Source organism: Meles meles, chromosome X (assembly GCF_922984935.1).
Source record: "Meles meles chromosome X, mMelMel3.1 paternal haplotype, whole genome shotgun sequence".
NCBI classification, from domain to species: domain Eukaryota; kingdom Metazoa; phylum Chordata; class Mammalia; order Carnivora; family Mustelidae; genus Meles; species Meles meles.
Genome location: NC_060087.1, coordinates 111607440 through 111624589, shown reverse-complemented (window position 1 = coordinate 111624589; position 17150 = coordinate 111607440). Strand labels below are relative to the sequence as shown.

Sequence of the window (17150 nt, the reverse complement as noted above, 5' to 3'; positions counted from 1 at the left end):
ATTTAAAAAAATAAAAATAAACTGACAGCTGAAGTCATAACTGGACAAGACTTTAGAGGACCTTGCGAGAGGTGGGTCTACCTCGCATGTGGGAGGGACATGAATCACTGGGTGACCAGAGGGCAGACTCTAAGTTGTCTTCATCAGATTCTAAGTTGGCCCCTGATGATCCGTCCTGATATTTGTGCTCTCATGTAGCCCCCTCCTGCACTGAACAGGGCCGATCTGTGTAGCCAACAGGAGTGTGCAGAGGTGACAGTGTTTGACGTCCAAGGCCACTTCCTAAGAGACAATGTGGCTTCAGCCTCTTTTTTGGATTACTTGTTCTCAGGGAATCCAGTTGCCACGTCATAGGGACACTCAAGCAGTCCTTTGGAGAGGTCCCCAGGGCAAGGCAAGGAGGCGTCTCCTGCCAATGACCAGCCATGCTAGGTAGCCCCCCTGGAAGCAGACCCTCCCGCCCCAGTCAAGCCTTCAGTTTAATGGAGCCCTGGCTGACACCTTGACAGGAACCTCACAGGAGACCCCAAGCCACACCCAGCTAAGCTGCTCATGAATGCCTGACCGCCAGAAGCTGTGGGAGACAGTGTGTGTGTTGTTGTGTTGAGGTAAGGTTGAGGATAATCTGTTAGAGCACAAGAGACAACTAACACATACCACTTATCCAAATCCCTCAGAGCATTACTAAAGTCTCCCAGAAATCCTATGTCTTCTACAACCTTTTACAACACTCTAGACTTCCTTCTCCACATATGCAGGCCACCTAGCCTGAAACAAATAATCTGATACTTGATGCCAGACTTTTAACTTCCTTATACCATTTCATGGACAAGTCTGGCCTCCTGCTGGGTTTGAGGCTCCTTTGGGGCAGGGTTCACATTGTCATCTTCTCTCTCTTTTTTTTTTGTTTTAAAGATTTTAGTTATTTATTTGACAGAAGGAGATCACAAGTAGGCAGAGAGGCAGGCAGAGAGAGAGGAGGAAGCAGGCTCCCCGCTGAGCAGAGAGCCCGATGTGGGCCTGGTCCCAGGACCCTGGGACCATGACCCGAACCGAAAGCAGAGGTTTTAACCCACTGAGCCACCCAGGTGCCCTGTCATCTTCTCTTTTGTTCCTTACAGCACTTCACTCCGGGCTGGACACATCATCACAAGCCAGCTCTGTGCAGAGCCCTGGGCAGACTGAAAATTTACCGAAAATCATGAAGCTTGGAAAGCGATGGCAGCAGGGAGAAGACCAGAGCCCAGGGCATTTGTCTCCTCTGGTAAATCCCAAGAGAAGCGGAACTGCTGTCCGTCTGCATCTCCACAGGGCAGAGAGGTCCAATCACTAGCAGGAAGGCACGGCTGATCAGTGTAGGGTGTGGCTCCACAGCCACGAGGGCAGAGGTAGATAAAGGCCATACTGGAGGATGCTGGGTAAAGTGCCTGGGTTTTTGCTAAGCCAAGCCGGGAGCCAAAGGGTGACTTTCCTTCTGGGGGCAAGAGCCACCAGAGACAAGGGAGGCTGCCCGAGAGGGGGAGGAGCAAGAACAAATGGGGGCTCCGCCCCCTCCCCTCTTCCTCTCTGGCTCAGAGCCCCTGTGGGAAGAAGCCTTTGGCTGAAGCCCCAGCTTTAGTGTTGCAGGCACGTCCCCCGCCCTCCCCCCCCACCCTGCTTCCCACTACAAAGCACCATGGCATGGGGGCATCCAGAGCAGGTGGTGGGGACTGGGAGAGAAAGAAAGGCGGGAGGGAAAAAGGGAGGCCCTGTGAAGGGACAAAACCTCTCTGGGAGGAACATTTCAGCAGACACTGCCAGGCGAAATAACCAGACACAACTACCAGCGTGTGCTGCTGAATGTCAGGCAGCCAGTCACCTTTGTGTGGGATGGGGCCGTGTGAGGGAGGAGCAGGGGGGAAGAGGAGGGGGACGCCCACTTTTTACCAGAGCTGCTCAGCATTGCAGTGTGTCCCTGCCTGGGCGCCCTCAACCCCAGCGTCTCCCAGATATAGACGGAAGCCACCCATTGCCCAGGTGGAGGCACATGGAAAGAGCCGGGGCGGTGAGACCTGCGTCATGTCCCCACGTTGTCACTCGTGACCACTGAGTAACCTCGTGCCAGTCCCTTAGCCTCCTGGAGCTTCAGTTTCCTCACCATAAAACGAGGACAACAGTGCCTACCTCTAACAGCCACTGCAGGAATTAAGAATGGCTACATGAAGGGAGCACTCAGCACCGGCCAGGCTTCTTTATTCCCCCTGCCCCGCTCCCTCTAGCAGTCTGAAGAAGTGCTCATTGCTACCTTGCCATTCTGTGCCTCTGTCCTCTCATCCTTGCCTCAACCTGAAGCTCAAGGATATACACCAGCCTCAAAGAGCACTTTATGATTATCAAAGCCTTTTACAACCCTTGTCTCCTTTGTTCCCCTAAGCACCCTTGTGAGATGGAAAGGACATGGAGTATCATCTCCATTTTTAAAAAAGATTTTATTTATTTATTTGACAGAGATCATAAGTAGGCAGAGGCAGGCAGAAAGACAGGGGAAGCAGGCTCCCTGCTGAGCAGAGAGAGGAATGTGGGGCTCCATCCTAGGGCCCTGGGATCATAACCTGAGCGAAGACAGAGGCTTTAACCCACTGAGCCACCCAGGCGCCCCTCATTTCCATTTTTAAAGATGAGGAAATAGGCTTGAGTACCTTCCAGGAGGGGCAAGGGAAAAGGAGGGGGAGGTAAGCACCTGGGTCTCCCGCCTTTTGCCACTGCCACTCCAAGCTGGAAAGAGCTGGAAAAATCACAACCACCAAATAAGCCCATTCTGACCTTTGGGGTTTTTTTGGTGGCCAACGGCACTGGAGCCTGGACCTTTGCTTCTTTCAAATGTAAAGTTCGCCCGAGGACTGAGGACCAGGACCGTGTCTTTTGCAAATGGTACGTGAAACCCAAAACCAATGATGTAAACATCAGACCCCCCAAAAAGATGTCAATTATTCAATTATGAACAGGGATTCTAGAATGCTGGCCTGGCTACTGACTGGTGAGTGCCTCCCTGAGAAGCAAAGGAACTGGTGAGCTGGTGGTGGGAGGGCAGTTCTAACTCTCTCAGTCCTACCCTCAGTCAACCTTTGTCTGGAAATCAACATCCCTGCTTCTACTAGTTGCTCTCTACCTTGATTGACTCAGAAAACTCTGACCGGTTTCCAGGGAGTTAAGCCCAGACGAAAGCTTCCTGATTGGATATTAACAAGGTATTCAGGCTAACATCCTGCCACATTCTTCAACTCTTCCTTAACTCAAAGGAAATCCAAGGCCTGTTGAGGAAAAGCCAGGAAGAACCAAACCTGAGAGTTTTCAGGCTCTTAATGTTAACTGATAACTTTAGGTCCCATTCTTCAAATGTAACCCCCAACTCTCCTAGAACTACTTCAAAATACTTCAATAAATATGAGTTAATCTGGTCCTCCCCATCCACTTACTCACTCACTTGCTCAGATGACTGTTGATCAAAGAGCCTCGGGAATGCCTGGCGCCCTAGCCCGCTCCCTTCCCACCAACTCCCCTCACTGGCAACGCACCTTGGCCTCTTCTGAGACATTTGCCATGTGCTTGGTCTTGCACTTCCGTTTTCCTGATGGCTTTTCTGAATTTTCAAGGCAGGCTGGCTCCTCCAGGTTATTTGGGAGGAAACCGTTTGGTGAATCCGAGATCCCCTGGGCTTTGTTGGGCAAGAGAAGGTTCCTGTTCCTGAGGCGGTGCTCCGAACTTTGGGAGGAAGTCTTCTGCTTCCGAGCCTTTAAATCTGAAGGCAAGAAACAGGAAAGAATGGATGTCAGGGAAATGGAGCACAGAAAAGCAATGCCTTCCTCTACGATGAATCAGAAGGCTTTGGGGAGTCGAATCTCAGTGCCGAGTTGTGTAAGGAGCAGCTACCAGAGCCTAGTGTGGTGCCAACAATGCCACTAAATGCTTCGCAAGTGCCCACTGTACTTCAACAACAAAGTCCCTGCTCTCCGAGCCGATGGCGACTCCCAGCCCTGCCAGCAGGGGGCGGCCCAGGTGGCTGTCCCCCAGATGAGAGTAATTTTAAAAGGATTTCCCCATAGCCCAGAGCAAATCAGAACTTTATTTTCAGCTTTTCCCCCATCCCCTTTGTCTCTTTCCCCATTCCAATATGAAAACGAATTGAGCAGTTCTGCTGAAGCGAAGTATGACGTATACTGGGGTGGGGTGTAAACGGAGGTCTTTCCTCACTGCCTCCACTCACCCACCTGACTGCCTGGTTGGTCACTCGCTGAAGACATGAAGATCAAAGCCACAGAAACTCCCTGAAATCAGAAGGTGCCCTGGGCCTACTGAGCTGATGGGCAGTCACACAAACCTGCTGCCCTCCCTGGTTGGAAATCAAGTCACCGGGATACACTAAGCAACATCTCTAATTCTAGCCAGAGCTCACTAGACAAAGCACTTTCTAGTTTCAGAAAGCGTGGCTGTGATTCAAGGGGCATCTGGCTGGCTTAGCTGGTTATGCAGCTGATTCTTGGTTTCAGCTCAGGTCATGATCCTGGGGTGGTGGCATGGATCCCCCATCAGGCTCCACGCTCAGCATGGAGTCTGCTTCAGATTCTTTCCCCTTCCTTGTCCCTCCCCCAGCCGCTCCTCCCCCCACCCAACCCCCCAATCTAAAATAAATAAACAAAACCTTTATTTTAAAAAAGTGTGTGGTGATTCTCACAGCTCTTTCCCGATGGAACCCTGAGTGGCACTGGGAATTTCATTGCCAGGAGCCTCATCCCACAGTCCAGTCCTAAACCTCAGGTACATGGGGGATAGATTGGGTTAACCCTTATCTCTTAACTAATATTAGCGTCACATGGCTTGGCCACTAGCTGTGTAACTAGCTGGAGGCAAGTCATAATGTCCCACAGTTTCTATGTCTGTAAAATGGAGAAGACCTACTCCACATCAAAGGACTGGTATGAGAATTAAACATATACAAAACCCCTTTATAAGGTGTTATAAAGAGAAAGGCATCCTTACCATATTATTTCAGTAAGCTCTTTAGGGAAGGCCCTGCCCCTGTGTTCTTTATTTCCCCCACAGGACTGAGCACATGGCGAAAGGTTGGTATGTCTATGAAATGAATGACTGCAGCCTCAGTTTCTCCAATTTGTGAACCAAGAGGGTTGAGCAAGATCCAAGAATTCTCAGCTGGCTTCCCTCCACCGTGGCATGTGTTCTCACATGTGACATTACCAAGGCCAAGTCCAGATGTGGGAGCCATCACCAGAGTACGAAGAACTGGCTCTAGGTTACGTGCGGCACTTAGGAGGCCAGCAGCTGTCACACCGGCGCTTTCTCCCAACTCTCTCCAACCCACCCATGGGTCCCCACACTCATGCAAGAACTGCCATGTTAGATGGCTTCTAATGGCAATTCCAACCAGAACATTCTCAATTGGGGCTTTTGATGCAACAAGTCTGGGCTGAGGCAAAAGAGGAAGGAACAGAACGGTGCCTTGTGAGGGAGGACGTCAGGAAACATGGGGAAGCCATGTTGCGGCATTCACTGACGGAGGAAAAGCAGTGGCTCCCTACCCGGCTTACCCAGGGCGGGGCAGGCTCTGGAGTTTGTACAGCTGCAGTGAAGCAAGAACTTCATAGTAGCACGGAGAGAAACAGAATAGACGTAGTAGCCGCGCGAGTGGAAGCGTCTCTTCCTATCCCCTCTGCAGGTCAAGTAGGGACATACCGAAGCCCAGGACAAGAGGAAAGGTTGTGAGGGCGCCTGGGTGGCTCAGTCGGTTGACAGTCTGCCTTTGGCTCAGGTCACGATCTTGGGATCCCGGGATCGAGCCCTGCGACAGGCTCTATGCTCACTGGAGAGTCTGCTTCTCCCTCTCCCTCTGCCCACCCCACCCCTCATCCTGACTCGTGCTAGCACTCTCTCTCTTTCAAATAAATAAATACAATCCTCAAAAAAACCAGAAAGGTCATGAGACTCAGACAGAAATAAGGTGACCTGGGGCGCCTGGGTGGCTCAGTGGGTTAAAGCCTCTACCTTCGGCTCAGGTCATGATTCCAGGGTCCTGGGATCGAGCCCCACATCGGGATCTCTGCTCGGCAGGGAGCCTGCTTCCTCCTCCTCTCTCTCTGCCTGCCTCTCTGCCTACTTGTGATCTCTGCCTGTCACGTGAATAAATAAAATCTTAAAAAAAAAAAAAAAAAAAGAAGGTGACCTGTCTAGTTTGGCCTCTGCCTGACCTCCTCATGTCAACCTGAAAGACAGGTAGTAACAGGAAGGTTCAGAGTTTTCCTGAGAAGAGAGATGTCTGCCAGGCAATCCCTTCATGAAGATGTCACCACTGGATCTGGAGGAAGGCAACCAAACCATAAGCCAAAGCCAAGAGCCTTGACTCAAAACCCTTAGCCACATGCAGGGAGGGAGAATAACCTACATTTCAACAACCAAAGTTGCCCCCAAATCCAACAGGATGCCTTGCCAAGCGGTGTTCTCCATGCCCTGGGAGGCGTTTATGTAAAGGCTACCTGTCCACAGTGCTACAGAGATCTCTGCTTTTCGACGGAAAATGGAACCAGGTAACCTCGGAGGTCCTTCTGATTCCAAACCAGTAAGGTCCGCGGGAAGAGTCCCAGCTCGTAGGAAACCAGCTCTCAGGAAAGAAGACTAGGTGGCACCAAAGCTCCTCTTCATCCTAACACAAGCAGCTCAGACCAACGACTTGATGCCTCGTTCCTGACCAATCCCTTACGGCTCTGGCAGGAAAAAGGGAAAATTATCCTCAGTCTCCCACAGTCAATGACGATTAGCTCCATTACCCTCTGCAGTGCGGGGATGGTATCAGCTACATCTCTGCTTAAACCGAGCTGGAAGCGAGGGCTAGCCTTCTCTGCGTTAGAGCAAACCCAGAATCTACTACCCCTTCGGAAGGCAGTTCTTCCATTTTCAACAACAGGGAGACTGTGGATCCTTCCCAGTGGCTCAGGATAAATACATTATCAGAGACAATCAACTGCTGCTTCAGGGGCAGAGGTCAAAGAAAGAGTGAGACACAGATATGCTCTTATGGAACCCAGAGACATACTTTGTGTTCATCTAGAAACATGTTATAGAAATGCTGCCCCCCCCCACAAAAAAACAAAACAAAACAAAACAGAAATGGGCCTGACCAGTACTTAGCAGAACATACTGATACAGGCCTCGGTGATAGTCTGTGCCTCCAAGATTACACATGACAGCATCTGGCAGAGCCAAATAGCCAAAGAAAGCTTGGTTTTCTCCGTGGTCTGCCTGCTCTTCCGACTCGGGTTGAATAAAACTGATGCCACCTCGGGTCACCTCAAAGCTTCACTCTGCCTCTTAATAACCTCTGTGGCTTTAATTGAGAAAGCAAAGTTGTGCCCGCTTCTACTTGAAGTTCTTCTGTTAAGTTGAAGAAACTCTGTACTTCTTTTTAGTGTAGGGGCTGGAGGCATCCCAGGAAAGGCAGCCAATGCCTCTTTCTTCTTGAACCCAGGATTCTAGGAGAGAGAACCCAGCCTCCTAAGACCCAGCTCCCTCAAGTCAACCAGAGAACTCCCTGGTATCGAGTTGTCCCATGCCAAGAAAGCCACTGTGGCCTTGCCCAGGGGTTCAGACTCTTACATGAAACTGGAGGGCTCGGGCCTTCATGTCCTCTGCTCCCCTGCAGGTCAGTCCAAACTCATTCAATCTGAGCCCCAAGCCAAAACCTGGGGCTTGGAGTTGAGTGACCACCTCTGGCAGCTGGAGCTCACAGCACCAGGTTTCTACGGGTGCAGAGGCCTTCGGCTGGCGAGGAGAAGGCGGAGGTGGGAACACCCGAGAAGCCCGAGGGTCCCCAGAAGCCAAAGTCACTGTGGCCTGGGGCTGAGTGCCAGCAGCTCGCTGGGGCAGCAGCCCCCTGCCAGCCTTACCTGCTCTCCCTTTCCGCCGCTGCTCTTCTTCTTGCTCTGTCAGGTACTCCCCAGTCTGGTACTTCCGGCTCTTCTGTCGTCTCCGCTTCTTCCTCTTTACCAGGCCCTCCTCCTCGTCTTCCTCCTCCTCCTCATTGGTGTCCCACATTTGCCGGGCAGCCTCTGTCTTCCAGGGCATTTCTCGGGCTCGCCACAGGTGCCGGCGGCCCTGGCTCAGCAGAGTCTTGTCCTGGGCATGGTGGCTGCGATACTGGGTGTCCCGTTGGGTTTTTCTCACCTTTCGACGCTTAGCTGGGGTGGGGGTCACATCTTCTTCCTCCTCTGTGGGGAAGACCTCCTGGCCTCCCATGTCACTGTCTGCCACACCAGCAAAGGGGCTACAGATGCCTCCTGTGGACGGGATGTACAGAGGACGGTCAGGGACCTCTTCAAAGGACAAAGAGTATGGTGGCGAAGCAAGTGCCCCGGATTAGAAGCTTGAAGGTCTGGGTTCAAGTTCAGGCTCTGCCAGTTATTAGCTGTGTGCTCTGGGAAGGCTCCTTCACTTCTGTTTCCTCCTCTATAAAACAGGGACACTGTTCTCTGCCTTACTGGCCTCACAGGACTGTTTTGAGGCTCAAGTGAGATAACCCGCCCAGAAGCACTTTACAGAGTCCAATATGCCACACAAATACCGAGTATCCAAGCCACACGGCCTTCCTCATCCACGTTGCTGTGACTTTAAGTCATTGCACAAACTCTTACTTAGTGCGTAGAAGGCGCGGAGCATTATGTGAGGAGCAGGAAGGGGCCACAGGTCCCTGCCCTTTGGGAAATCAGGGTTCAGTGGCGGGGGAGGGAGGGCAGATCAGCAGCGTACCCCCGCCCCTGCTCACTGACAGAGACTCCCCGGGCAAGCAGAATCATCACAGAAGAGTCGCAGGAAAAGTGAAGCAAGGAGTCCCTTTCCTGTGACACAGCCTGGGTTAGTCCCGCCCAAATGCTCATACATAGACCCTACCTCCTAGTAAGTGGCGGAGAGTCCAGGGGCGGAGCTCTGTCCCTGAATGCCCCCCTCCTCCCCACCACAGCCGCTCCTCCCAGCTGGGCAGGCACTTCCCTCCCCTCTCCCCAGCACCCCAGCACGATGGTACCTTTCCCGGTCTCCTCCACCGTCTTGCCAAGAGGCCATTTTCATCCCCACTCCTTCCTTCAACTGTGCTAACCACAAAAGTACAACCCTTAACTGGCCCGGTTTAGCACAACAGATCTGACAGTCTTCCCCAGAAGCAGCTCTGACACCCCACCACCGTTCTCCCAAGGACTCGCTATTAACTTGACAGTCCCCAAACACAAGTGAGGTCAGCAGAAGAAAGAAATGGTTTTGAGGCACATGAACAGTCCTTAACCAAAGTTTCAAGTCAGTCAGACCGTTTAAAGAGAGCAAATATTTAGCAAAGTGTCCATATATAGACCAGGCAAGGAACGAAGTGTTCTGGTTAATCTAATATTCTGGTTAATACGGAATCACCATAGAGATCACACAGGGATCACCATTTCCAAAGAATCAAATACAGTACAATGTGTTTAACAGTAAAACGAGACTGGGTGTAATGTAATCACTCTTTGATGATTCAGAAGACACTTCAGGATTTTGCAAGGCCTCCAGGCCGTCATTACGAGCCCCAATTACCACCGCACTCTCCATGTGCTGAGGTGCCAGTTAATAGAATGTCAGCTAGCAGAGTTTACACTGCGCCCTGCTTCCCCATTCCATCCACTTTGCATGGAAATACGGGTGAACCAGGGCAACCACTTCTAGCGCTACATACCAACGTGGAGGCTAGCACACAGAAGCGGGGACTAGAAAGAGCTCTTTTTTTCACACACTGAATACAAATTCAGGAGACCAAATGTGATTCTACCGGCCCTGACAACCCAGTGACCATTTCTGACTTTGTTATGTCTGTCACCCAGGGCAGTAAGTCCAAAGGTTGTATGTCCATGCCTGACACTGGCCCCACTCATCACGAGAAGCCAAAGCTTGGAGTAGGCCAGGTTTCCTGAGTGGCATAGGCCTTGCCTCTTCCCCTTTGGCTGCCAACAAGAGACATCAAATCCCTGCTCGGAAAATCCCCGTCTGGAAAGTCAAAGCAAGCAGTCCTAACATCGTGGGCCGTGTTCCCCCTCCCCAGGGCTCTCTGATCTCTGCAAGGAGCTGAGCATCTTAGCCCAGTGAGTCAAATTCTCAGCTCTCCACCTGGGCCAAAGGCAAAATCGCGCAACCAGATTTCTACCTCTCTCTGCAGAGAAGGGCCAAGATGGGCCACGGCTTCGGACTCACTCACCAGACTGACTGCGCGTTCGCGTGCTCAGAACCACGGGGATGAAGTCACGGAAACTGCTCTTTGCTTTCTTCTCCAAGGAACCTGGAGTGATGTGTGGTTTCAGGACAGAAGGTAGAAATATCACAATCAGAAGTCCAGGGACCGGTAGTCGCCCCCTCCCACCCACCCAAGAGGCTTCGTTGCAAAAATCAAGGGAGGCTTTGCATCTTTCCCAGGGTCTCCTTGGCTCTCCTCATGCTCTCATCTGTGTGCATCTCTTGGAGAAGGAGCACCTCCCAGTAGTTTTTGAAAACTGGGAGCTGGGTCATTTTTGGTGACACCAAAAAAAGGGCTGTGTACAGAATCGATTTGCCAGGATGCCAGCAAGTTGAAGGCCTGGCTGCCTGTAGGACCAGGAGGCTGCCACACTTCCACAGAGTTAGAACTAGGCTGGAGCAGGTCCCAGACAAGGGCAACCTGAATGGATCATAGAGGACTGGGCGAGGCAGGAAGATGGGAGCAGGGAGTAGTGGACAAAGGGAAAATGCCATCTAAGAGCAGACTAGAAAAAAGCAGGTCATGTCAGACAGGCAAGGCCATGAAAACAGGCTACTGTGCACAGGAATGCACGGGCGTCTCCCCGTGATGAGGGCACCAAGGAACTGTCAGTGGCAGAACACACAGGTCAAGTATACACCTTCCTACTGCAGACATACTGCATGTCCCTCGCTAATAAGGGTTCAGGATTTCCCTAAATGCTTCTGGCTAGGTATCTGGGTATTAATTTCTTAACTTTTTATAGTAGGAGTTTTCGAATACACCAAAGGTAGAAAAACAGGTGTCATGAACCCCATCCTGTTTTGGTCTCAGTCCTCATGAACCCCGTTTCATCGCTGAACTTAGACCCACTGCACGGTAATGGGTCTGTTGGAGGACTGACTTTTGTTTGTCTGAAAACCATCTTTTCTTCGGCCTTCTGTGTATCTTATGCTAGTAATCAGGGTGAACAGAATAAGCCCCTTCTCCCTTGCCTTTGATTTCACAGGTGTCAATTTTATCTTCCTTCCATAACGAATAAGTCTCATTCTCTGGGCAGTGCAGAGCCACTCCCCACCCCACCACTGACCTGCCTCGGGGACCGCTCTGCAGCCCAGCCCAGAGGGCGTGGACTGTGGAGCCTACCTTCCTCGGGGCCATCGGCTCGCTTTCCTGGAGACTGGGAATCCGGCTTTGTTGGCTTCCGGTGCTTGTGCTTTACCCTGACTCCATTGTGCTCTTTTCCTGAATCTGAAGCCCCCCTGGGGCTTTTCTTGGTGGGTTCCTGGGGGTCACTAGGCGGCTTCCGGCACTGTGGAGAGGCAGAGAGAGTCAAGTCTGAGACCAGCTTCACTTTTTTTTTTGAAGATTTTATTTATTTATTTGACAGATAGAGATCACAAGTAGGGAGAGAGGCAGGCAGAGAGAGAGGAGGAAGCAGGCTCCCTGCGGAGCAGAGAGCCCAATGCGGGGCTCGATCCCAGGACCCTGGGATCATGACCTGAGCTGAAGGCAGAGGCTTTAACCCACTGAGCCACCCAGGAGCCCCCCAGCTTCACTTTTTAAGAAAGCTTTGCCAATGCTAAGTCTGGTGCCCTGTTCTGACACACGGACAGGAGCTGCCGTGTGGTCCCAGGGCAGGGGCTTTCTGAGCCTGAATCCTGTGCCCTAGCTAATCCCCACAGACAACCACATGCCATCATTTTTACAGGTCTACGGAGTCTGCATTCACAAGGCACGTCAATACCCGAAGTCATTTTTAAAGGTGTCAAGTCAGGCCCGTGTTCTCTACATCCAAACAGCAATAGAGACGATTAGAAAACAGAAATGCCTCTTCGGCAAGTCATGTGACCACACTGGTCAGCTACCTTCACTGTGAATGGTATGGACACCAAGAACTGAAAACGATTCTTAGCCCGGGCCAACTCAAGAAAAATGGTCTATCTCTGTGTGTAATAGATTCAATGAAGGGGAGAAGAAAGGCATGACATGGGAGCAACTCACATCACCCTGTACTTAGGGAAGACAAGGAAAAGGCCAAGGCATTAGTAATAAGCCACTTGACACTCTTCAGTACTTTCAACATCTCAAAACATTCTCTTCTCCATTATTTGATTTGATCTTTCTGACAACCCCGAAAGCAGAAGCTAGGATCATCCCCACTGAACGGACAAGGAAACTGAGGCTCCAAGACTAGAGGTTAAATGCTTTGTCCAGAGCAACTCACGGCCTCGGACGTCTATGCACTGGGGGACGGCTGCCACTTACCAGGCAAATCTGCAAATGAGCTCATTTGTGCCTGCAGTGAGAAAGTGGCAGAGCTGGGCCTGAGACCCAGGGCTCTTGGCTCCCCACCTGGGTCTCTCTCTACAGCAGCTCTCACTCTCCTCCTTCCCCATTCAAGTCCTCCTCTGTTTTGGCTCAGCCCTGCTCACTCGGACAGGCACGATGGCCATGCTTACACAGCGCAAGGACACTCTCAGCCAGCCTCACAGTCGCCTATGCTCACAAGCTTTGAGGTCTCTCCATGCCACCAAACAAGAAATAGGGCAAGGTAGGGATTTCCAGTATTCTAGCATCCAGGGAGTGCAGAATAAGCAAAATGGTTTAACAATGAAAGCAGGCCCTAGGAAGAAAGGAAGAGTTGTTTTCCCCCTAAGCAGACCCACATGCACCTTCTAGAAGGTTATCACTGCCTAGCTCCAGCTAAGGGGATGGCCGATGTCTTATCAACAGAACATTTTCTGGGGTGTTGTGGGGGATCTCGATTCCCCAAGAATAGGGAGTGACCATTCCCCACCAAATTCCCAGGACTCCTACTACACTGTGAACTCCTCCTGCTTCTTTTTTTTTTAAATATTTTATTTATTTGACAGAGAGAAATCACAACCAGGCAGAGAGGCAGGCAGAGAGAGAGGAGGAAGCAGGCTCCCCGCAGAGCAGAGAGGCCGATGCGGGGCTCAATCCCAGGACCCTGGGATCACGACCTGAGCCGAAGGCAGAGGCTTTAACCCACTGAGCGACCCAGGTGCCCCTCCTCCTGCTTCTTACTCAGCAGAGAGCTGAACTAAAAATTCAAGTTCAGTTGCCTCCTTTGCTTGCTGCTGGTTCCTACAAATCAAAGTGTTAGGAAAAAGAAAGAACTGGGAGGAAAGAGAAAGACGGGAACTGTTGCTTAAAATCTCACCTTCAGGAATGGCCAGAGAAAGACTACTCGAAGTCAGGGGGAATAAAGTTAAATGCACATAAGTCTGAACATGTCCTATTTATTTCTGAATATCACTTTTAGCCGTCTCTTTCAAGTGCAGATCATTAACTTTTATTTCCTAAGACAGACAAAAACAAGTAAAACAGAACATCTAGAAGGGATTTCTGTCCCCATGTTCTGCAAGGGCAGCACCGAGAGTAAAAATGTACACACATGCTCCAACTTATTCAAAAAGTTGGGTGGATGGGGAGACTGTGTAAGATTAACATTCCGGTTAACAGAGTTTTTAAAGCTTTTCCAAAGAATTTTCCAAAGGATGAGAAGACAATAAAATACACCCAGCACCAAATGAAGCAGAACTCTTTCTTTGCTGATGATTCAGCCACCCCTTCAGGATTCCATGAGCCCTTGGGGCAGGTGGTGCAGGGGACAGGAGACTATTCTGATTCTTGGCCATACCCTGCAAGGGGGCTGTTCTGAATTAAGCCCTGATCTGACTTTGCTTATCAACAGTTTCTTTCTCCGGAAAAACGGAAGATAAGAAGAGAAAGATCTAAGTTATTTACTCTCCCCCCCCAAAATGGACATTTGCTAAATCACTACAGGAAGCTGTGAAGGCCCCTGATCCTGTAACTTTAATCTCTGCCCTCAGCATCTGTCAGTGGGCCCAGTGAACTGTTCATCTAATATAGTAAAGGGCAGTGCCTGCCTGTCATCAGGTCGCCTGCAAGATATAAGCTCCATGAGAGCAGGGAGCATGTCTATTTTGTTAGTAACACTAACAATTACAACCCGCAGCCACGAGCATTTACTGAGCACTTACTCCCTGCCAGGCACTGTTCTAAGCATTCATATATATTTCATATATACCACCTCATTTACTTTTTTTTAATATCAGCTTTATTGACATGTAATTTTTTGAGATATACCATACAGTTCATTTGATTAAGTTTACAATTCCATGGCTTTTAGTACAGTTGCAGAGTCATATAACCATCATCGAGTTTCAGAACGTTTTCACTGCCCCAAATGGCAGCCCCATACCCATCTCTCCACCTCCTCCAGCCTTATACAACCATGATTCTACTTTTTGTCTCCATCAGCTTGCCTATTTTGGACTTCACGGCATCATCTCATTTAATCTTTACACAGCCCTATGAAAGGGGTATTATTACGGTCTCGTTGTGCTGATGAGGAAACTGAGGGCCAGCGAGATTAAGTCACTTGACCGATAGCACAGTTAGAAAAAGGAGGACCAAGATTTAAACTTGGGCACTGTGCCGGGCTCCGGAAAGCAACCTCCTCACCACAGTGCTGAAGATGTAGCTCACTGGCCGGGAGGGACCAGCATGTAGTAACCACTCAGCAAACGCTTGCCAAATGGTCCGTGCAACAGTTACACATAAGGAGAGTAGCAGACAGGGTGTCATAGCTGACGATGGTCGTGAACTTTGAAGCCAATGACCAGAGTCTGAGTTCCAGCTCTGCCGTTTAGTAGCTGTGTAATGTTGGGTAACTTGCCCATTCAGTTTGTTTCCTTCATTTTCTTATCGGTAAATTGAGTATAGTATTCACCTCCCAGGGTTATTGTAAGGATTAAGTTAGATGACGTGTGTAGAAAGCACTTGGCATATAATATATATGCTATGTGTGTGTATGTGTGTGTATAGCATACAGCGCATATAACGACATGAATTATTTTTCTTATTATCACTAAGGACAAATCACAGTTACTTGAGCAAATGCTATACATATTCTCTACTATGTTATGACCTGTGTTCCTATTTGGCATGTCTCTGCCATACAGAGATGGCTGTGAGATCATTGAGAAAACTCACCCAAACTCTATCCCTGGGGTTCTTAATTTGGAACCCACGGGCGGGCTTTGTGGAGGGGGTGGGCCCATGAACTCCTTGAAATTACTGGCAAAATTCTGAGGTCATGTTTCTGTGGACAGGGTCTTACAGTTTCCCAAAACGTTCTACAGTCCAAAAAAGACTAAGAGCTTCCACCACAAACCCAAATTCATGGTATTCTGGCTAGAAATCTGTTCATTCGTGTATATCAACATTTAATTTGAAACTGAAAAATGTTAAAAAAAAAAAGAAGAAGAACATGGCTGCATTCCAATAAAACTTCATAAAATATATAAAATTAAAATAAAATATGGCAACCAACAGCCAGAAAAAAAGTGAGGTGGCTCTGTAGCTCAGCTGGTTAAGTGTCCGCCTTCAGCTCAGGTCATGATCTCAGAGTCCTGGGACTGAGCCCCACATTGGGCTCTCTGCTCACCGGAGAATCTGTTTCTCTCTCTTTGCTTTCCCCCACCCCCTCTCTCTCAGATAAATAAATGCAATCTTTTTCTAATTTTTTTAAAGATTTTATTTGACAGAGAGAGAGAGCATGAGCATGAGATGGAGGAGGGGAGAGGGAGAAGCAGGCACCCCACCAAGCAGGGAACCCGACACAGGGTTCAATCATGAGCTGAGCAGAAGGCAGACGCCTGACCAACTGAGCCACCCAGGCTCTCCTAAATAAATACAATCTCTAACAAAAAAACAAAAATAAACAAAAAAACAAACAAAACATTCCATTTGAAGGCTTCTTAACTTAAGGCTTCAAACTGCTCCATATTTTTAAAAAGTTTTTTATTTACTTAAATAAATTCTACATCCAACGCAGGGCTCAAACTCATGACCCCGAGAAGAAGAGTCACATGCTCTTCTTTTTTTTTTTTTAAGATTTTATTTATTTATTTTTGACAGAGACACAGGGAGAGAGGAAACAGAAGCAAAGGGAGTGGGAGAGGGAGAAGCAGACCTCCTGCTGAGCAAGGAGCCTGATGTGGGGCTCGATCCCAGGACCCTGGGATCATGACCTGAGCTGAAGGCAGACACTTAATGACTGAGCCACCCAGGCGCCCCGTCACATGCTCTTCTGACTGAGCCAGCCAGGTACCCCTAAATTGCTCCACATTTTTGAGAAGTCCTATGTTCAACTGCTTCAAGAATCCCCTTGGATCACCAGTGGCTTCTGGATCCCCTCTGGAACATCACGGGATTCAAGTGGAATCCTCCTGGCCCACCTTTGGGCCTAGATCCCTGCCACCGTTAAGAACCCAGACCCAGATGCCCACCTGTCTTGCACACCAAATTCCCAATGGGCCTAAACACGAAGCTGTCACTCCAAGCACTGGGTGGATAGGAAACTGGCAGATGAGCCCAGAAGCCAAATTGGCTTCAGCCCCACAAAACTCCAAGCATATCCTGAGCAGGCTCCCCCAGTGATGCAGAAAACGACCCTGTCAAAGGCCCCTCCCCTCCCCTTGAGAATCCCAAGTTCTCAAGGCTAGCTGTCATCTCAGAAAAGGAAAAGGGAGAATGGTTATGCGGGGAGGGGCCTGTTATTAACTGATTTTCCTCATCAATCCCCTCTTCCGCTTTCCAACCCCATCTGGGACAATGGGTTCCCTGGCTTCAGGGACCAAATCACTTCCCTCATCCTACAAAATACAAGCCAGCCCCTCCTCATGATAGAACACCATATATGGACAGTGTGACTTAGAAAGAGGACAGCAAGTCAGTGAGCACGTTCCACAAGCCTTCCAATCAGTTTAGTTCCCAGAGCTACTCCAGAACACCACAGTGGGAGGTTGACATCTGCAGGAGA

General features: G+C 49.8%; 1 protein-coding gene across 10 annotated transcripts in view; it reads right to left on the bottom strand.

Annotated features, from left to right (window-relative positions):
- The window catches only part of BCORL1 (BCL6 corepressor like 1), a 62870-nt gene that overhangs the window by 18578 nt on the left and 27142 nt on the right, over positions 1–17150 (bottom strand). For 9 of the 10 annotated variants that reach the window (XM_045994603.1, XM_045994600.1, XM_045994601.1 and 6 more), the window contains 4 exons: positions 11420–11585; positions 10259–10339; positions 7932–8321; positions 3555–3778 (listed from right to left, as the gene is read on the bottom strand). In XM_045994603.1, the coding sequence (XP_045850559.1) occupies positions 3555–3778; positions 7932–8321; positions 10259–10339; positions 11420–11585 (861 nt within the window). The remainder of the gene's footprint in view (positions 1–3554; positions 3779–7931; positions 8322–10258; positions 10340–11419; positions 11586–17150) is intronic. The other variant, XM_045994606.1, reaches the window with a different exon arrangement.